General features: G+C 39.6%; 2 protein-coding genes across 9 annotated transcripts in view; both read right to left on the minus strand.

The window, feature by feature from the left end:
• Window positions 1–424: 424 nt before the first annotated feature.
• prkcsh (PRKCSH beta subunit of glucosidase II) lies at window positions 425–6413 on the minus strand. 3 transcript variants are annotated; one of them, XM_067476411.1, is made up of 18 exons: window positions 6324–6413; window positions 5796–5943; window positions 5588–5704; window positions 5298–5393; window positions 5157–5214; window positions 4895–5012; window positions 4529–4658; window positions 4143–4227; window positions 3657–3735; window positions 3461–3544; window positions 3214–3378; window positions 3035–3125; window positions 2577–2646; window positions 2361–2450; window positions 2198–2272; window positions 1988–2087; window positions 1682–1835; window positions 425–636 (listed from the first exon to the last, which is right to left on the minus strand). In XM_067476411.1, exons 2-17 carry the CDS (start codon window positions 5884–5886, stop codon window positions 1695–1697), a joined length of 1590 nt encoding a protein of 529 aa, XP_067332512.1. In that variant the 5' UTR covers window positions 5887–5943; window positions 6324–6413; the 3' UTR covers window positions 425–636; window positions 1682–1694. The 3 variants fall into 3 exon arrangements, with proteins under 3 accessions (XP_067332512.1, XP_067332513.1, XP_067332514.1); XM_067476412.1 differs by having other exon boundaries at window positions 6335–6391; XM_067476413.1 differs by having other exon boundaries at window positions 6270–6329.
• A 716-nt stretch (window positions 6414–7129) lies between these two features.
• pde4a (phosphodiesterase 4A, cAMP-specific) overlaps window positions 7130–22029 on the minus strand; it is a 38325-nt gene continuing 23425 nt past the window's right edge. For 3 of the 6 annotated variants that reach the window (XM_067476404.1, XM_067476406.1, XM_067476407.1), the window contains 11 exons: window positions 21275–21324; window positions 20011–20123; window positions 14360–14453; window positions 14057–14250; window positions 13574–13672; window positions 13303–13467; window positions 13038–13137; window positions 12689–12843; window positions 12438–12560; window positions 11382–11564; window positions 7130–11173 (listed from right to left, as the gene is read on the minus strand). In XM_067476404.1, the coding sequence (XP_067332505.1) occupies window positions 10667–11173; window positions 11382–11564; window positions 12438–12560; window positions 12689–12843; window positions 13038–13137; window positions 13303–13467; window positions 13574–13672; window positions 14057–14250; window positions 14360–14453; window positions 20011–20123; window positions 21275–21324 (1783 nt within the window). In that variant the 3' untranslated portion in view covers window positions 7130–10666. Of the gene's footprint in view, window positions 11174–11381; window positions 11565–12437; window positions 12561–12688; window positions 12844–13037; window positions 13138–13302; window positions 13468–13573; window positions 13673–14056; window positions 14251–14359; window positions 14454–16748; window positions 18724–20010; window positions 20124–21274; window positions 21325–22029 lie in introns of those variants that run through there. The other 3 variants (XM_067476405.1, XM_067476408.1, XM_067476410.1) reach the window with 2 other exon arrangements.

Raw genomic sequence — 22029 nt, forward strand, 5'->3', positions numbered from 1 at the left:
CTGTGTCATTCTTTAATCTGAATGATCACTGCTAGTGTGTCCATTTTTTCCCTCTAAGCTTTAGCCAGGTTGTGTCAAACATTCTATTGGTTTAAAGCCATGTGGATAAGCCAGGAGGCAAGTGGAAGAATGTCAGTGAACAAACGAGACCAAAGTACTACTTTTTGGCTTGAACAAGAAGTGCTGTGTTTAGTAATGACCAAAGCTGTACTCCATTATAAGAATCCTATCCAAAATATCCAGTTTCATGATTTGGGCCTGCTGTGGACCAAGACAACTTGCCATCAATAATAAAGCTTTGAATTCCAAGTTGCACAAGCAAATTCTCAAAGAACATGCCAAAGTATCTGTGAACAACACCAGAAAGATTTGTTGTACCAAATGGTCATAGTCTGTAATGATAGAGTAAGAATTAGAGCTTGGATAATGATAAAAAGACCTTTATTTGAAAACACTGGAATGACACTACATTTGACAGAATCAACACAACAGGTATTACAGGAGAATGTTAGGGACATAACTACTTATTGGAATTTCCTTTCATTTATTTTTGATTGTTAACCGATGCCAAGGTGGCGGTGCTCACAGCAGGGGAACCTCATGTTGCTGCAGCGACTGTGGTCTCTTGACAAATACCTGCCAAAGGAAAAGGCATGCATATTAATTTGTTTGAGTTAGAAAAGGTTTACTTAAATGTAAAATCCCGCTAGGTTCTTTTTCTGACTACTAAAGCAATTTAGCTAGTGATATATCCACTGTATATCCACTATATGTTATTATCCACTATATGTTATTTTGGTGTCACTGCATGTTATATGTCAAGGCTCAAGTTAAATTCAGAACATTTAAAGTCTGTCATCCCACAGCTTCTCACCTCGACACTTGCCTGAACAGATTTAAATTCACCCATGCACACAATATCTTGTAAACAAGGATAACATCAATCATATAAAGATATTAACTGCAAGAAGAGAAAGTCATAAATTATACTATACTTAAGCATCAAATTCACCTGAAAATGTAAATTACCTAGAGCCTTTTTAATACTTTATGGGAAGCTACAGCTGAGTTCTATTCACACTGTCTCTACTAAACTTACAGTGATATCACCAGACAAGCAGTTAGTTACACACGTTATGTGTACATAATTAGCAAAATCTGTTTATTTAAAAAAAAAAGAAACAAGTAAAAACGTTAGAACGTAATTGCATCATATTTTTTTTCCATTCAACAACTTTTTCAAAAAGGCAATAAACTGCAAAAAGGCTGAACTGTCAAAACTCTTAAGTTTAGAGCTAGGGACTCTATAGTAAAGGACAGATGCAATACTGTACCAGTAAGGCCACAGAATACCGTAAACTACATTCGTGTAGTCAGTTTATCAAGGTTTTCAAGAAAATGGATTATACGTCCTGCAGAGAAAGGTATAGACTGTGAATTTTAACGTCATTCTGTTCTTGTTAAACAGGTTTTTTGGACAATTTGCTCCATACTTTTTAAAATTATTCAGACTTATACAATCGTGACAACTCACACTGCTGTCGCTTCTTGTCAGAGGTCACCATCTTTTATTTTCAAAATACACTGTGGAACTTATCCTCACTATTTGAACATTAATAGAAATACATCCTTGTCTCCATCCAAGGGCAAGCAAAAAGCATGAACTGGTTTCATTACTCACAAATCAAGTGGATCTAGAGCTCTTCATGCTCATGAACCACTGTATCCAGTGGCTCCTGGCAGACAGCAGGGCTGGTGAACTCCATCAGGTACTCACAGCGACTGGGCTCTGAGGTAGATGTTACAACTGTCTCCTTTCCACATGTTAACCTAACCTAAAAAGGTAAAAAAAATTATAATAATTAAAAAAAAAAAAACAAACAAAAAAAACCCCACAAACTTATTTTTGTCAAATTAAAAACGTTCACGTGGCAGCTAAATCATGAGGAGAAAAAGATTAAGTCCAGGCTTACTAGTTGAAACTTACTGTGGTGGATCTGTTGGGGCCTTGCCAGCACCCTGTTCCATGTTCATACTTCATCATAGAGTAGATATTACCCTCAGGACCTGCCCACTTTCCCCATGTTCTACAGGGGGGTTAAAAAAAAAAATGGATGGAAGGGTCAAGGGGAAGGATGGGTCAAGTCTACATCAAAAACAGTGCAAACAGAAAAAGTCTAAATACATATTCTCTTACCCTAGATTAGTTTCAGATCCACCATACTTGGGTTTCTGGGATACTCTGTTGAACGGACAAAGCCTGTAAATGTACCTGAAAGCAAAAAAAGGTATATATATTTTATAAGTGGACAATTATATCAAATTATAATAAAATAACTTTTTCCAAAGTGTGCACATACTCGCTAGTATTTAACTCATAACACTGGCTGTAGAGGTAGGCAAACTCAGCACTTGGTCCAAAGTCAAAGGAAATCTCCTTTTCAAGGTTTCTGCACAAAATAAAAATTTAAGCTAAAAACACATTGAATATACAACATAATCACTGATTGTAGCTGTTACAAAAACATTGCATTTTGGACAAAGGAGTTTGTTCACATTAAGGTTGAGCACTTTACTTTATCTGATCATCCACTTCCCGGAGAGCTCTCTCAGACTCATCAAACTCATCTCTGGATTTCTGAGCAGCTGGGAATCAGATACATGGATTTAAAATATGCTTTCACACTAAATTTAGTGCACAACCACACACTTATACATGTCCTTAGACTCATATGCATATACATGTGCTTCCATACATATACACACACACAGTGTGAGCAAAGCATCTTCTGTTGATACTTTCCTTAATGACAAGCATTCTGTCATATAAAAGCAGCACAGCTGTTCAATAAATATTTGTTCTGATAAACATTTGTTTGCACTACCAGAATGAATAATCAGGTTCAAGACAGCACATCAAAATTCAAACTAATAAGTATGCATTCGCATCTGTTCTTTTTTACTGGTATTTTACAACATGACTCACTCATATCTCAGGACTGGCTGAATCATTCTGTTTTATATAAAAACTTACCATCAATGAGATTCTGTGTTTCTTGGTCATAGGGTGGCATAGTTCCCTCATCATCATCCTTCTTTTCTTGAGTTTGCTTTGTAGGAGGACGCTGCATATCAAACACATAAAAATGACTCACTGCAACAAACTTAAGAGTCATCCAGCATAAGTTTGATGGAGACATGCAGTGGGCTTACCTTGTAATCCTCATCATCTGTGTCGTCATCTTCGTCCTCTTCATCTTCGTCCTCTTCATCGTCTGGAACATCATCTTCAGGGTACGGTTCAGAGTCATTGTCTGGGACTGGCTCTCTTATCTCCTCCTGAAGAGTCTCCACTGGTGCTGGGGAATCGGAGGCCGCCTGATGCCAAAAATGCACACATTTAGAGGAGCACAGGCTTGTACTTTTACAAAGTTTACAGAAAGAATGAACAAGTTCTTACCTCTGATATGTATTTTTCTTTGATGGTATTCCAAATAGCTTCAAATCCTACTGTGTCTACTTTGTCTACGGCTCCCAATATTTCCTATACAAAAACATTTTACCTATATTACTTTTTAAATATTTGAATTAATGATAATACCACCCGTGTTTTAATAGCAACAATGAAAAACAAAACAAACGAAAAAAACTATTACCTGAGCCTCTGCTTCTGTAAATAAACCATCCGAATCAGAGTCAAACTCAGAATGAGACAGAAGTTCAGCAACAGAAACACTGAGATACAAAAACAGACAATTTACTGAGTTATAATCACAAATGATTATATTTCTAATAGCTAATAATGAGATGAACTATAAAAACTGAACTACTATGACCTTGACAATCAGTATAAGAAACTCTTTAAAATACTCTCTTGTAATTAAATAAATAGAAATTTGAAAAAATTTATTTTATATAAGATTATAGCAAGAGCATAGTTTGTCAGCCATTGTTGGTTTATAATATTCTATGTATTGGCATTTCAAATTTCTAATAAAAGATGCAATAAGACAACTGTCCAGATTAATATAATTGTACTACTTTATTTAACTTGCTTGTTAAGTTGTTCCCAGTAAACTTCACCAATCTGCAATTTTTTTTTCAAATGGGTGATAATAATTTAGGAGGGTGCTGATACTCACAAGCCATCTGCATCATCATCCAGTTCAAGAAACACCTCAGCCATTTTAGTCTTGTCCTTCTCTAATCTGATAAGAGCTTTTTGATCTGAAACAAAAATTAAATTTTTTACTTTTAATATGCTGAGTTATGGGTAACATTGATTGTATATGTACTTATATACGCTGTTAATACGTGCTTTGACATAATTAAAATCTCTAGCCCGATGTTTGGCATCTTAGTTTTTGAGATCTACTATAGTGTGTACGAAACAACTAAGTCTAATTTAAACATAACTAACTAACTCAAGAACAGAAAAATCCAAACATACATAAAACATAAAACAAAAAAAGAATAGTATATGAAAACTCAGTAGATATACGTGATATACGTCTGCATCTTAATTTACCTTCCCAAGCCTTTAGATGGCGCTCTTTAGCCTCTTTTTCTGGCTGCTCTGCAGTCTCTTTGACAGTTCTCATGGCCTCAACCTTCTCTTCCAGATCCTTCTTACTAACCTGCAATTCTGAGACTTTAACCTGTTAAAAAAGATCCAAATAAATTAGTTAACAAAGATAAACATGATAAGACCACATCATTTTAAAAACAGTTCCTTAACATCTCCTCAAGAGAAAATAACTGGCAGATGGAACCACAAAAACACAAGTAACACGGCACTGCATACTACTGAAATTTTAATGAAGCAATACAGAATGTTTTGGCACTGCACTAATAAATGTATGCACCGACTTTGCATATTTAATATTATTCACACCTTCTTGTCTTCCAAGGCCCTCTTGGCCTCTTGAATAAGCTGTTGTTTTAGTTGAAAGCCCTCTCTTGCAATCTCTGCCATTGCCCGCAGGCTCTCTCTCTCTTTGCGCCCCAACTCCCTGTAAACAAAACATTTACAAATAAAATGTTAACTTTTTCAAAAACTCAATGTGTAGCATTTGTATAGGTTTTATGTAGAAATGGAAAAGTTTAGGCTGCAAATTGTATAAGTCATGGGAGTTATAATCCAAAAGCATTCCCACCTGCAGGTGTTCTGACAGGCAGCACCACTGTTATACTCATCTGTAGTGTCACAGCAGTCTGTAGAGGAAAAGCTGACGTTAAATATGGCCAATCAACACTCTTGGACAGCATACAGTTGTCGAGAAGTTTAAAATTCATACCACAAATTCCATCATTGATGCGGGAGGAAGGTATGAAGGTTGGTCGAAAACCAGCATTGACGCAATGGAAGCTGCCATTGGGACAAGCAGCAGTGCCTGCAAATAAGTTTGGTTTTAGGAATACAAAACACCTCATCAATACTGTTAGCACCTGGCAAAGCAAGATTTACTGACTTAGGAGATCCTCTGACATGCAACAGTAACCATTTCCTTTAATTCTGTGCATGTGAAACAAAAACAGTGGTGCTGTACTGTATCACAAAAGTCACCATTATCCAGTATATACGCACCAGGCTCATCAGAGCCGTCCTGGCAATCACAGTAGTCATCATTCACCCTGTCAAAGGGAACTGTATGGGAGCCATCGAGACAAGTAAAAGGTTTCCCCTCTTCATAGAACTCTCGCTCTACCAAGGTTGAACAAAGGGGAGTTAAACAGACATTATGTGTCATCACGAATGTGTCCTTGTTCAAATTACATATATTAACAATGCTTACTTGATAATGGGACACCGCGAGGGCGTTGAACCTCCACAGCAGAGACTCCAACACTCAGAAGCAGCAGCAGGAGTGACTGACTGGACATCATGATGTTTCAGTTAACGATTGGTCTGACTTTAGGAAGACTCAGCTGCACCGGAGCTGCCTGGTAACAATAATATAGCAGGTGAATACAGTGCACTTACATGACGTTCCTCCATGTCGTGAAAGGACTCATAAGGACTCATAATGATCTCACATATACGTGGGAATACAACACGAAGCATCTACATTTACTCTTAATACACCCAAGACTTTGACAGACAACGACTTTTCGTTAGTTTTCTGAGAGCTACAAATGCATGCTAACGTTAACTAGCGGCCTTGGCTAAACTTTGTCTACCTGCAACGCACGAATTAACACTTACGCAAACTAATACCAATTTAACGTTAATGTACCAGTACAGTATTTCAAGCATGCAAAGCTATTACCGTAAATTAAATGAATTAAAACTTTTACTGCATCTTGATAGAGTAAGCTAATACCTAATAATTACCGGTCAGTATTCCTTCTTCCTGGGAAATAATGAGCATGCGCGTTTTCGAGCCCCACCCCACCAGAGCTGTCTTGTTTCACCCTGATTGGAAGGCGCTTTATTCGGACTTTGTGATTGGCGGATAGCTGTGACGCATCCTGAAGGGAATTACTGTGGGCATAGCCAGCTCAGGATGCACTGCAGCCATCTCATGCCAGAGTGAGACAAATCATGTCATCATCAATGTTTTCATTGTTATGCTTTCTCCATTTTTAATATTAGGGTAAAAAACTTCAAGGTAAATATTATTTAAAGCTGCAATGAGTAGTAGTTACAGCCAAATTAGCATAATACAGTAACCACCAAATAATAATAATAATAATAAATCAAAACAGCTTTTATGGTATTCATGTTTCATTGCATCCTCCTAACTACACTTGTGAGCAGTTTTTCAAGGTTCTTAGGAGGAAGGGTGATTTTAAACGTTTGTAGTGCTTAATCTAAAAAAAATATGTCTAACAACCTGTAAATATACAGTATCACTGATAAAAATCATCTTTGTTTATAGCAAATGTGAGACAGGATCTGGCTACAAAATGTGTAAACAGCCAACCACTTAAGGCTATAGCCCAGGGAATTTCTTCTTTAATGAGCTAGTCCAGTTTGTTTTGTAGTTTTTTCATCACCCTGGACTAACAGAATAGTATAAATACAAATTATACATGCAGGCAACTTAAAGCCAAGGAAATTGATTTGCTAGCAAGCCACCAAACAATACAGTGGCATTTAAGGGGCTGTAATAAAAGTAATCACAAAAAATGTTAATTAGTTTTAATATAAAAACTTACTTTATTTGTATTTTTAACACACTTTACAGTACTGAACAGTGAAATAAAAGAAAAATATACTGATATACTATAATATTGTTTTATATATAGAGAGATGTTTGCTTATTAAATGCATTTATTCACAAAATGACACCTCAGCTCTTTCAGGAGGAATAACTTTCATAAAAATAATATAATAAAAAATAACTTGGACACATTTTACACATTACAGCAAGATAATTTACAAATATTACAATCATTTCATGTTGTTTTTTCCCTTGAATAGTTTTTTACTTGAATAAACACATGAATTAAAGCCCAGAAAATTATTCTCAGAGGGTGTCAGCCTGGCACCTGACAGCAACCCCAGTGGGAACCAGCTTGTTAGGCCACCATGGGAAGGACATTGAGGCTATCAGGCTAGTGAATCAAGTTACTAAGAAACAGAGGTTGTGATAGTACTAGGAATGGCCAAGTTAGATAAGGACACATTTATTCCCTTTGAAAGTGTCACATTCTATGTGACTGCATCACCGTACATTTGACCTTATCGGTCAAATAGGTTCCACTATACATGGACATTTAATAAAGAATGACTAGTTTGTTTGGTTATGCCTCTAGAAACAGGTTAACATCGACTACTGCACAATTAATGTTTGTGATTTGGCCCAATAGTATTTAATCAACAAGTGACTGCCATTGACCAAACCACCAGCACAGACTGTACACTATCTGAAACACGCTATCTGCCTCAAAACCTGACAAAATAAAGTGCTAGTACAAATATTTTTGATTTTAACAATAAATGTAGACAATTTTAAAAAATGTGACAAAATGTTAGAAACAGTGAGCAAAAATGTAATAGGGAACGAAAAGATGAAAATGTGGCCTGCAGTGCTTCAGTGGTTTACTTAACTTTAAGTGGTAATTTGTCAATCATTATGACTTGGATAAATCTATAATTTACAATACAATATTACAATATATACAAGAGTGGTAGCTATATCAGTAACACATGATTTCATTTTCCAGACCATCCACCAGAATGATATAAAAATAAACTGTACACAAACTGTTCAAAGAAAACTCTTCCCATGGTTTTCTTTTCATCATTTAAAAAGAATGGCAGCAGTCAATCAATTGAATAATTTTCTTAATAAGAAACAATTGCTACAGTATTGTGTTTGTATGGCAATTAAATATTAATGTTTTTATAGCTTATGACAGAACAAGAAGCCACAAAACAAAAGCAAGCTCTTTAAAGTAAAAGGCCAATGCATATGGGAATCTTTTTTTCAAAGTAACTGCAGTAATATTCCTGGATTCCCATTCCACTAGATGAAAGCCTGTGTGGTGGCCTCACAGCTCTGCTCCATCCTGCGACAGAGCAGGTCAAACACACAGGCTTATGTTGCACCGAGCTGTGGTGTCTTCAGATAAGCTCAGTTACTGACCTGCAGAAACGTGCTCTTACCTTTCAAAGAACCACACTCTTTTTTTGTGTTTTTTTTTTTTTACCCTGTGAGAAACAAACACCTAAACAAACTGTGACCTGCCAAAGTTGTGCTGATCAAATCCTAAACACCATTGAACATGATGTGGTGATGCCAGTGGGTGAACAATGACACATATAACATCTTTAGCATCCTGCCCTCTCTTTCTGGTGCTCACTCACTTTGTCACGACCACACAATCAGCCACGCAAACAACACACACACACATCAACTACGTCATGTCAACTAATCAATATCAGGTCAACCACACGACATCCATATTCATTCTTGACTGTGAAGTCTCAACTCCAGTTACTTACTGTTTCTGTACACCTCCCATTAGATATACGATTTAACCATCCTGATTAAAAAACAACACATTCTTTATGTTAGTCTGAGCAGAGCAACAACATAATGACTAATTGGCAGCAATGTTTCCCTTTCCTAAATGCAGTGTTGAATACATTATGTATAGAAACACTGATACAGCAATAAGCATACAGATGTGGTATAAATATACTAGGATATCTATCATATATCTTATAAATCTACATAATGGCAGGTATGTACCCTTCATTTGACATTAAGGCAAAAAAGCATTAAACATAACAAGGATGATTAGGACTACCAGAAATCCTTTTTCTCTTCTCTAACATTGTGCCTCCCTGATTCTCATATTCATCTGTGTTCCTTTAAATCACTTCACCCACTGACGTTTCTTGTCCTTCACTTTGGTGAGAATTGTTGTGAATAAGGAGACATACAGTGCAAGTGGGTGTGAGATAATGAATGGGAATTTGTTCTGCTGATGAAATAATGAAGTATTTCTACCACAACTGTTAAATAGAAAATAGGCAAAACTTATGCTTTAAAGCATCACATGGCTTATTCTCAGAAAGTTTAAAAAACCATTCTAATAAGAAAAAACCTAAACTGGAAAGAGTCCACTGGTGGTTGTGGTGGTGGTGGTGGTAGCAGTGATTGCTCTGCATCTAGAGTTCTGAGTTATTATATTACCAGAAGAGCAACAAAGGAAGACTTACAGCTTAAAACATATCACCACAGAAACTGTACGTGTGATACACACCACAATACTATGAACAGTAAAGAGAGATTTTTAACAAGAGACAATCAAAAATGGTAACAAAATTAGACACTCCTGTTCCACAATGCATTGCTTCACGACAGCTCCATTCAGGAAGCTGGTGTTTCAGAAAGGCACAGAGCCATCTTGCACCAGTAGCACTCTCCTCATAAAGGGAAAAGGGGTATGGGACCCAGAGGTCCCCGTTGCCGCAGCATCTTCCTATCTTCTGACATCTTCCTCTCTCTTTCTCCAGCACTGTGAATTTTCTTATTTTTCTTTCCGACAGAAATGGAAAAAAACTCACTTAGACTGTAGCTTTTCTGAGGAGATCAGTGTTTGTTATGATTCTAATGAACATTAATTACTAATACTGACTGAACACTAGGTAATACTTCATTAAGAGATGGCTTTTTCCAAAGAGATTCAGTACTGATCAGTGTCCCTCATGTACACACATACAAACATAGGGTCTAGTGTGTGTGTGTGTGTGTGTTTGTGTGTGTGTGGGTGTGTGTGTGCAGAGAGGGTACATAAGGTCTGCAATTGTACTGCATTTCTGATGCATGCAGGTACACACATTGCATTACTGTATTAGTGACTTACTCCTGCTCTAGTTTTTTATATGTGTTGTGTCCCTTCAAGTGTTTGTTTGTGTGGATTCCAGTCGCAGAGTGCTACGATGTCTTCAGTTGCCCATCATTAAATCTTCTAAATTCTTCTTAGTCTAAATTTCATTTTGAAACCAGTCAAAGGACTTGTCCCCACACCAAATCTACAGTTGCTGTGTATTTAATTTCTCTTTAAGCGGTTTTAATTTATTCCCTTTTTGAAAAATATATTTAAAGGTCTGTATTGTCAATGCAGTCTTATTTGTTCTTGGTTTGGCCATTGAAAAGGATGAACAAGATGATGTGTGCAAGTGAGGAGGGAGATACAAGAGCACAACTCATGTATCTTCAGCTTGTGATGAAGAATCCTCCTCTTCTTCTACAGGACTTGTGTCAGAAAGTCTTTCCTTTTCAGATCTCACCTCCAAATGAGATTTCAACTCCTCCTGTTCCTCTTCCAGCTCCTCTTCCTCCATTGCCACCTCATCTTCCTCTTCTATTATATCCTCATTTTCCTCTTCTGCCATGATGTCTTCATCATCATCCTTTTTACACTCCTCGTGACTGAAGACCTTAGCCACATGGTTTGGCGTGGGTTTGTCAGCCATGTCTCCCTGGTCTGTCTGAGAACTGTCTTCAAGAGTGAGCTCAAACTGAAACTTGTCCAAGCAGGCATTTAGATCCTTGTCCTGGCCTATAGGAGGTGGTGAGGGGCTTTGCGGGATAGTGCTCTGGTACCAGTCCCTGTTGTCCTCTAGAGTGTCCAAAATATCTTGGGCATCAGGGTGTACCAGGTCACCCCATGTCTCCCACAGCGGGTGGACAATGTAGTCAATAAAGCCCACCTGCATTAAGAGAATAGGGGTATCACTCACCAGCACAGTGGTGTCATTTTATCTCCTGCAAATCAGCATTAAAAATGTACAAGGATGACTGTTATTACAGATGACAGACCACTGTCTGCACTGTCACTGACACCCCACCTACAGTGTTTATCACAGTTGCCCAACAGTGTATAGAATCATATTAATGCCTGTACATGTGATCATTTACCTGGCTTTTTTCTACAGATGCAGTATGTTTATCACACATGGGACTGATCTCCATCCCTCGCTCCCTTTCCTTGTCTCCCTGTCTGAAGAACTCCTCCATGATTCTCTCCGTCCATTGTCGATACACAGCCAGAGGCTTTGTAGGATTACTCAGGTCAGCACAGTGCACCATGTTCCTCAAAACCTGCATAAACACATAATTACATTTTAGTCATTACTGGCTTTGCTACGTTAAAAGCACTGTATGCATTGCTAACCCCATGCCATCATTTAACATTTCTCAACAGCTTTTTTGTGACAGCTGGCCATTTGCCTTTGAGCCTTGTGGTTATCCCAAAAGTTCAAGAATAACTCTCACCTACACCACAACTATGACATCTACAGACTAGTTTCTCTAATTCTCTCTCACTCCTTTCCAAAATTATTGAATCATATAACTATCCTACCATAACTTTTTGGACCCCAGACAGTCAAGATTCAATCTGGCACACATCCTTCTCTATTTCAGGAGCTCCTGACCTTTTAGTTTAGAAGATAAGAATATCCACCTCCTTCTTGGCACCCTTGAAAACGTGGATCTTTGTTGCATGTTTCTTTTCTTGCCTTGCCAGGTATATTTCTAGCTCTAGCTAAGGCTCTGGGTTTTATGGGTTTCTCAGTAGAGAAATTACCTCTTAACCATTGTTTAGCCTGATCTACTGTATGTTGTTTAATATGTCACTAAAAATTAACAGAAATAGCTTTGAGGAAAAAGCATTTTTTATGTAGCTGATGTGCACTCAGGGTAGCCACTGCATGCCATGACATTTTGAGGAGGGCTGTGTCATTTAGTGTCCAGAAATCAAGGCATAGACTGCAGAGGTGTAACATTTTGACAAGGAAGCACAAATAATCCTTCACCTCAGATGGTTTCTGTCCCACAGTTCCATACTGATGATATATCCCTTTAGTCGGACTTAATGAGAAAAGTTTACATTCTGCCAAGCTTTTGCCTAAGCCTTGATATAAACGATATATATTTTACCTATAAAAACTACAAAATGACCGTATACCTTACCTGTATACGATCAGTGTAGTGGTCAAGCAGCAGTACTCCAGAACTTGTCACTTTCTTGGTTTCCACCATAGTCTTGAGATCTGCTAGCAAACTCATGTGTTTAGACATATCTGTTGCCAAAACCTGGGGAGAAATTGAGATGAAAACATTAGAGAAAATTTTAAAAAGTTGTAGGAAATAAAAGAGAGCAATAAAGAAGAAGAAAGGATGTAGTTATCTTAATAATAAAGAATGATGTGTTGATAACTCACCATATCAATAACAAGTTTCCTCAAGCTCTGTCTCTGCCTCTTAGTGAGGTTCTGGAAGATGTCACAGTTTTCCTCATGAAGCAGCTTGAAGCCCACAGCCAGATGATGGTTCTCCAGCACAGACTCATCATTATACATCAGGGCTAACTCTGAGTCTGGGGAAAGCAGCGTACAACCCATATGAGTCAAAAACATATACATACAACAATTGCATCACCACAATAAGTTTCACCTTGCTCCCACCAACAGCATTAGGATCAGACATGACCAAAGTGGTAACATGTTTTCAAGTTTTCACCACAAAGACCTTTGTTGCAATTGTAATTGTGTGTGTCTTATTTTGACTCACTGGTGTTTATAAGGAATTGGTTGGACACTCCTGGATGGTCCACATCGTGGATGGCAGCAGCAAATAATGCAGCTAGTATCTCTAGATCAGTGAACACAGCCTATCAGAGAGAGATGAAAGAGAAGAAAGAAAAAGTTAAACTGCAGTTTACAATTTGTCCATGGTACTTTCTGTAGATTGTTGATATTTGTGAAAGCCTGGGCAAGAGAAGTAAGTTGTGTACTGGGTATTTGTAGTGATGTGTCCTTGTCATTAGTAAACCTACATCTAGAGCTGGTGTGGATAGCAGTACATGAGTAGACTGAGTGACATCTGCAGCGTGGAGGCTGTTATGGTAGGCCACATTGGCATGGTAGTGGTCCTCCAGGGTCATTACATAGGTGACAAATGTGTCCACGGGGATCCGAAATGTCTTTAGTAGATCTCTTTCCTACGGAAAGGAAAGTCCACAGGGGTCACAGTCGGCGATAGGTTAAAGTACATGTTATAGGCTATTGTATAAACAATTGTTAAAGCCTAGTCTCTCTTTTCCTCACCTGGAAGATGGCGTACATTATGCAGCTGAGGGGTCGGTTGTTAGAGAATTCTGCCACATGAAAGATATTAAGGCCCCACTTGTTCAAATCGTTCAGCTCCTGAAAGCACAACAGGCAAAATTAACATACACACTCACACACACATATAGAAAAATATCAGCACAGTCCAGCAGTTTATGTTAGAAAACATTACATTTGCAACGGGGTTTATGGCTCATATGACATAACGCTGCGTGGTGTTTTGTGTCTGTGAAGAGATCGATTTATCCACTAACACATTTTTATGTTTCTAGAATTTTGAAAAATATCCATTGCCCTAATTCTGAAGGATCAATGTCAAAAATGGATATGGTTGATGGAAATGCAAATGCACATTATTTACATAGAAAGAATATGTAGAGAATCATGAATTAATGGAGCCTATGTTATGGAATGCTTAATCTACTGTGTAATTTTATTGTGCATGTGTATGCAATAACTTGCATCTGGTAGGCTTCCTTTCCATCCATTTACCCTGGCTAACGCATCCTCGTGTTCAGTCTTCACCCCAAAGCGAGGCAGGGTAGAGTTAGAAAGGCTAGAACTATGCGTGAGCTTCTTCACACCACTGATGTGACACATGGGCTTCTCTCTCTCCCTCAAGGTTGGAGATGGAATCTCCACGTCGTTCTGCTTATCTGGAAGGATCAATGGTCAGAGGTCAGTAAGAATGGAGACATATGGTGGGTTGTGCTTGATCTCTGGTCTTGCTACAGTGGTTAATCACAAATGAACAGCACGAGTTACCTAGGAAGGTAGTGGAGATGTATTCTGACACCTGGTTCCCTGAGCGACTCATTTCTGACAAATGGGACAGCTCCCTGTTCAACATCCTCTTGAACTGAGAAGGAGGAGAGACAGAAAAAGAAAGTGAGTGTCTTAAATTGTAGCTATAATATCAAAGCATAGGTGCCCACTGATATACCCAAAGCTGTAGAGACATGCAGTTAGGCAAATATTCAGAATTAAGATTGTATTTTAAATACCATCTGTACTGACATATAACAAAGAATTCCTATGATTCAAACATGAGAAAATAAATTATCACCCTCAGTCTGGCTCCATTCACTAACGGGTGAGAAAATCTATTGTGAATCATGCCTCTTCTTTTTCTCAGATGAGAACATACTGTTCAATACCCCGATTCACTGTGCTTGCCTTTTCATTGCCCATGTATTTATAAACTGCATTAAAATGGCATGTTTATACATATTGTTCTTTATATATTTACGGTGACATACATGAACACATAGTCTTTGCAGTACAGACACAAGCGTAATTAAGTGAATAATTATCCCTGTAAACAGAAAACGATGTTCTTTAATATTCTCTAAGATGTTTTCTCTTCATTATTTGTTACATCTATAGATAAACCCAGTATTTGGAGGTTTGACAGTTCTGTCCCACAAGACATGCGGAGGTACACTGCGATTCGGACAAGACTCCTCAGTCTGTGTCCTACTGACTTATCTTTCACACATAACAATCTCCATGGCAACCAGAGCAGTTGCTGTGGCAACTGCCTCATCATAGTCAGTCCTTCAGCTTGATGTGAGAGCAGTGGCTGCTTGGGTGACAATCTGAGGGAGTGTCTATGACCTTTACCAAGGTCAACCCTCCCCTCCTCCACTGTCTTCCTCTCTGTGTCTCTCTGTTGCTGCACCTCCCTCCCTCACAACGTAAACAACACCCTCCACTACAGCCCTCAAGCTCCAATGCCCTCTTCTGCTGTCACAGGCTCCCCTTTGCCTTCTTGCCATTCCACACACTTCATGCATTCCTATCATCTTCCACTCTGTTCCTCTTAGTTTTTTTCACCCATCTCAACCAGCCAGGTACTTGTTACCTGATAGGTTAAGCAAATATTTACTCTGAAATTAAATCATGGCAGGAGTCAGGCAGAGTCAGTCATCAGGAGCCTGAAAAGCTAGTCAAGCACAGTGGCACACTTAGGCAGCAGGCTCAGCCCAGACCTCCTCCTCTCCCTCTCCCTCTCACTCTCTCTTTCTTTCCTTCCCTAATGCTGTAACGCTGAGTCATAGCTGCCAACCAACACTTCCACAGTGCCAGTCCGAGTGCCAGGACAAACAACACTCTTCCACCAACACCGACTAATGAAGCAAACATGTAGGCACTGCACAGACATGTTCACGGACACACATGTACACCTGCGTATATGAGGTAACTAGGAGTGGTTTGTCTCTTCTCTAATTATGCACAAACACACGCACACATTTGTGAAATGTGATTCTCAATTGAACAACATTCCTCAAATGAAAGCAGTAAAGAAAAAAACAAGACTTCATTTTAGTAACACAATGGCAGTATACTACATCTAATGCAAAACTGAGATGTCAAAGAAAACTTCCACAGTGTCTAATTTTATACAGTTTATGATGGAACACCTAAAGAAAACTGTAACAAAGAGAAACATTTAGTCAGTCCCGAGATAACAAGCATTGTCCTTCACTAACAATGCACTTGGCTTCCTTGAGTCTGAATTGAGACCAGCCTCGGGGTAGCAAGCAACAGAGAGACAGAGGGATGTGGGACGCAGGTGTGGGTGATGGAAGCGGACATTATGTGACACTGCAACATACCTGCAGTAAAGATGGCTGGACTACTTATTAAAAACTCCCAAAGCCATTTCTTATATTAAAAAGCTTGGTATATTCTCAAAAGACAGAAATGTAAACAAGGTATGGAAGGCTGAAGAATGAGATTGATATTGTCTTTTTGTCTACATTTCTGCTTCAAAGTAGAGACACTGAGCAGCGTTAATAAACTTTTATCACTGTTCCTATTCAGTGGATTCATGTATAAATTATGTAGCACAACTTACTCGAAAATATTACACTTTTACAGTTTCCCACAAAACCAATGTCTCATAGACAAAAGCATCCTTCCCCTTAATTCAATATATAATGAACTGGTCCCCATGTAGCACTTTGTAAGACACAACACATTCAAAGACAGACATGGCCTCTTTTTGGTCAAAACAACAAAGACACATATGAGGATGGAGTTAGAAATAAGACGAGTTGTTAATGCATGCACACTTGAAGAGTTCACATCATGTGTCCAAGATGGCCACTACTAGGCCTTGTTTGCACTCTGCAAGCTTTCCAAGCCCTACCTGGTCCCACCAGCCGATGAGCCAGGGCCTGGAGCAGGTCTCACAGAACAGGTCCACTAACGGTGATCTGCGCTCCGCTGCCGTCCCACCCCCCTCCAGAACCCCCCCAGAAGCCGCACCAAGGTCCAGCTCTACCCCTGCCCTCCCCTGCAATGGGCTGTAGCTGGAGGAGCGGGGCAGCCTATAACCCCCTGGTACAGGTGAGGGGCAGGGGGATGGCGCTGGGTCAATGGCCTCCACCACACCCATGTTGAGGGTGACTGGGGGTTTGGGCCGATGACACAGGCAGGAAGTGCGATAGTGGAGCGGGGTAGGGGCAGTGCAGGTGCCCCAGTGGCATGAGGGTGTTGTCAGGGTGTGTGGAGAGAGGCCACAGCCAGTCAAGCCTGGACACTCCAGAGTGACGGCTGCCCCGTGTGGGGTGCAGGAGCGGGGAAAGGGGATAAGGGTAGGGGCTGCTAGTGTGGATTGTCCTTGCCTACATGCAGCACCCCGAAGCAGGCCACCCAGTCAGTCCAGATTCAGGCTCCAGCCTCAGTGTGGTCCAAAGTTGAGGGTCCCCCTGATGGACAGACCAGGAGCCCCCTGGATCCGGCTGCTTTGGAAACTACATTTCATCCCATTTGCTGAGCAGACTGATCAAAATCTTCTGTCACTGCAGGAAAAGGGGTGAATGGGAACCAAAAGAGGATAAATGGAGGGAAACAGAGCAGGAATGAGGGACTGTCTGAAGGGCACACAAAGGAGCCAGTGGCGGGGATGAGTGGGACTGTGAGAGAGATCTAAACGAAAAAATTATGTTGCGCTGCTTGACAAACAGTAATGAAAATTTGAGATGATAGAGGCAAGAATGGAGAGATGGTGACGGCAGGGCAGAAAGATGAATGTATTCTCGAATGATGGAGGTAAAGGGAGCTTGTATGATAGCAGGAACATCAGGAGTAGGGAGAGGGGGCAAACAGATGATGATGGCAGCAAGAGAAAAACAAAGATGAATAGGATGAAAGAGACAGAGTAGGATGCAGGTAGGCCACTTGCAAATGGTCAGGCTGAAGAATCACACCAGAGATGTGGTCTGGAAAAACACGCTCCTTTTTCCTGCATCGACTGCCCCTCCCCCACGGTACGGATCCAGAGGCCCGGCCCAGTCCTACCGGTGCATCAACACGTCTGTTCCGTCTCACACCAATCTCAGCAACACACAGTCAGGCTGTCTGTAGTCCAGCTCCCTGCTCCAAGTCAATCCATGCCACAGCTGGCCAAAAAGCCAGAGGTCTAATCCTGTCTCTTTACGCTGCCGTTCCTCCTCCAACATTCTGCCTCTTGCGCCATTTCCCTGGATGCTGTAGACAGCTCTCGCAAGCTAATCAGGCAGTGTGGCTGCAGGCGCGTGCATGTCTGTGTCTGTGCTTGCTTCTGCTCTCAACCTGAGTGCGCATGTGCAACAAGACAGCATGCACGTCTGTTGAAAATATGTGTGTGAGTAAGGGTGTGAGTAAGAGTGAGAGACTGAGTGGAAATATTCATGTATGCACCTCTATATTGGCACAAGGGATTTCTGTAAATTAGTTGAAGCAGCTAAAAGACAGCAACATATTTACACAGGCTCTGCTCACCCCAGGAGACCTTTCTTTGCACATTGTATGTGCACACACACAAATGTTCAGTCACACAATACACACATAAATGCTGACTCTTAGATGCTCCTCTATTATCTCTCCCACAGTCCTTTTATAACAACCTGACTGATTATAAAGATAAAGATCTCACGGTGAAATGCCATAAGCAAAGAATTTTGAGAATAAAACAAACAGGGTACACAATGCTGTCTCTTTAAGACTCAACACTATTAAAGGAGCATTGGCTCTGTTTCATTGGTTGTTGCCCAAACCACATGGCTTGTGGTCGGAGTGGCAAGCCAATGGCTAAAAAGGAAGGGCAGACCCTGCTGCTGTTCGATAGCAACCAAGGTTACAGCTGAGACATCAGCATCAGGACCTGTCTCCCCTCCCTCTCATTTCCTCACCACCCGCAGACAATCACTCTCCCCTCCTTCACTCCCCATTTCTCTTCCGCCGTCTCAGACTCTCTTCTGCCCCATGCCACCACAAAAACAGCTTGCATACCCCAGAAGCCTGCCTATGTGCACATATGCAAGCATGTAGATGTAGTGAGTCAAAATTTTGTCATCCAAAATCCAATTCAATCAGGCTGCATGTGTTGCCATAGAAGACAAATGTTGGTTGACCACATCTGTGGTACAGACCAAATAAATGCTTTATCAATGCAGTCCCTACCACAGGAAACAAACATTTCAGGACTTGTTATTATATATTTCTAAGTACTGACAAAATTGCTTATTGCAGCATTCAATTCGTAAAACTTCAACTAAATAGGACTAAATAGAAACAGCAGCACATTATTTCAGCAGTACTCATTTAGTGTACTTATTTCCATATTATGAGAATTTTATGTTTAATGTTTAATGTGACAGGTATTGGAGGAGGCTGGATAAGCCAGATGTTGGATTAAACAAGCTAAATGCAGTGTGATGCCACTGTTTATGTGGTGTGAGATTCTGCTCCTGGTGGAACACAGCCTCTTCCCATAGGGGACTCTTTCAAACAGTTTCTGTTCAGGGACGGAGGTTTCTTCTTGACTGCTATTAGCCTCATCAACAAGCCCCCAACTGACACATTTTATGGCCCCCCAGCCCACATATACTGCACCATATTAATGCAACACTTCTTGTGCTGCTTTTTTGCATTCTTTTTTATGAGTGGCAAGGCATTCCTCTATAATGTCTGTGTGACTGCTGTCTTATTAGGACTTTTGTGTGTCTTTGTTTCTTTTCTCAACTTTTACAGTATTTTATCTTTCTGCAATAACTCACAAAGGGAAGTTCCTTATCTGTGAAAACCTACTAAGCAAAAAATCTAATTCTGATTCTGATTCACAAGGTAATTTCCTAAAATTCAGTAGAATAATTTACATTACTGGAGCTGCATTGGTTGCATTTCCCAGAATGGAAAACAGAAAAGGCTGTTAGCAATAACAGATCATAATACTGAATCACATAATGATTCAGCTGTCACTCAGTAGTAAACAGTTCTCATGAGGTGTTCTTTGGAACCATGAAATACATCGTTTATATGTTGCATTAGGAATATTGCCATTGTACTGAGTAACACTGAGTAATGAGTAATATTGAGCATTCAGTATGAACACGTGTGAACATGTTTGTGTGTGGACAGGTGTGCACCTTGTTAGAGGCCATTTCGCTGACTGAGCGGTGGGTCTGAATGGTCTCCAGCTGGTCCAGACACCAGTCCAGCTCCTCCAGAGTCTCCCGAGCCATCTGCTGGTATGTCTCCTCTGGGAAGGACAGACACAATCAAATAAATACTACATATAACTAGCAGTAGAGGAAGAGCATAAATAATGGCACAATAATGGCAGTGATGACATTACATATTAATTCACATCAGTCTGTGGTGGCTACATCCTGTAAGCACACACCACAGGCATTTTGGAATTGAAATATTTCCACCTTAAGTGTATTGTTCTACAATGCTGCTTTGAAAGGGAAGGTTTCAGCCAAGAAATTTAAATGTACACTAAAGGGCAGTTTCAGCAGCAAAATTCCAAACATGCAACCATTCTACAGTAGAGTGACAAATACTTACATATGACAACTAAACCAAAGCTGTTTTGATGCTGACGCATATGTATGTCAGTATAATGCAGTATAACACAGTAAAATTGACCTGTATTTTACATTAAGATCCAGAAAATTGTAGTTTAAACTCAAAGCATATGATAGATATTACTCTAAACTGAATGACATGTCTTTAATTACATCATAAAATAAATTAAGGAATCTGTTTTTCTGATACCTTTCTTACATCAGGAAGATTAATAAATGGCAAATAGGATCTGGGCTAGACAAGAAAGATGCGTGTATGCTTTGCACATTGATTGCATAAACACAGTAAAACAGTGCAAATATACTAAGAGTTTGACCAATATACACTGATCAGCCCAACATTAACACCACCTGGTGGTTTCATATAAAAATATTTGATGTTATTTATAGAAATATTATGAACTAATAAATGCAGATGTATCATTATGGGTTACCCACCTGTCAGCACATATGGTGGTAAAATCAGCTCCACCTTTAACAACAATCATCTTTGACCCTTAGTTTATTTATTAATTAATGTACATGTTTGCCATATTAACCATAATCAGTATTGTTTAAAATGCATTGATGTCTTAGTGGACATACTTTTACTTTTGTACTTTGGGTAAAAGTAGATAAACTGCTTAGTATTTTTACTTGAGTAAAAGTCTGTCCTGTCTCAGTTCAGATAACTCTTAGTAATTGCCACATGATGTTCTACATCATTTTCATTATTGATGATACATTTGGGGAGCATGGGGGACTAAGTGTGTCCGTAAACCTGTGTGAGGGGATTGTGGGGCTCTTTGGGCAATGAGTTTTTAATTAGCTGACAACATACCGGAGAGTGTAGCTTGGGGAACTGTGGGTTGGCTTGTCACTGGTGACCTCCTGTGGACAAACACATCTTTACATCAGTAGAAGAACTACACACTGCTGCCCCCTTGTGGGGTTTATCACAATTTCAGTATTAGGGGATGGGGCAACAGAAGGATTCTTTCACGGGTGAGATATAAATTGTTTATGCATGGTTTTCTTTTATATGCACCTAAAAAGAGAAGAATTCAGGAGACCATGTCTGTATTAAAATGTCTTTAAATTTTGGATAATATTACAATATGTGAATTATTTAAAGTCCATAAAAAGTCTCTGGTTCCACTTCAAATATTTAGTGATGCACAAATAGCCAAAGACAAAGCCTGAGCTCTGCTCTCCTCTCAAAAAGACTGCATGGTTTTGATACTTGTGTAGTGAGGGAGGCATGTTCGTGGCACAACAGTGAATAATTATAAATACAGATAATTCTGTTGGGAAATGCTTTATATATCATATTGACCTGGAACGAGAAGCCTGCCAAGTCAGGCTCCTTCTGTCTCCAGCAATACAAAGGAGAATAATTTTAGTATTATTGACTGTCTCCATTGTCTGGGTTCAGAGTCAGGGACATACATCTAAGGCATAGAATTCTCTGCACACAGTCCTCAGCCAGCGAGCTGGAGAGATGCCAAATAATGCAGTTTATATTTTCCTTCAGCATAGTAATCATAAACTGGTTATTCATGATAGCAAAAGTGTTTCCCCATGGGAGTAAGGAGA

This window comes from Channa argus, chromosome 15 (genome assembly GCF_033026475.1).
Source record: "Channa argus isolate prfri chromosome 15, Channa argus male v1.0, whole genome shotgun sequence".
NCBI lineage: Eukaryota > Metazoa > Chordata > Actinopteri > Anabantiformes > Channidae > Channa > Channa argus.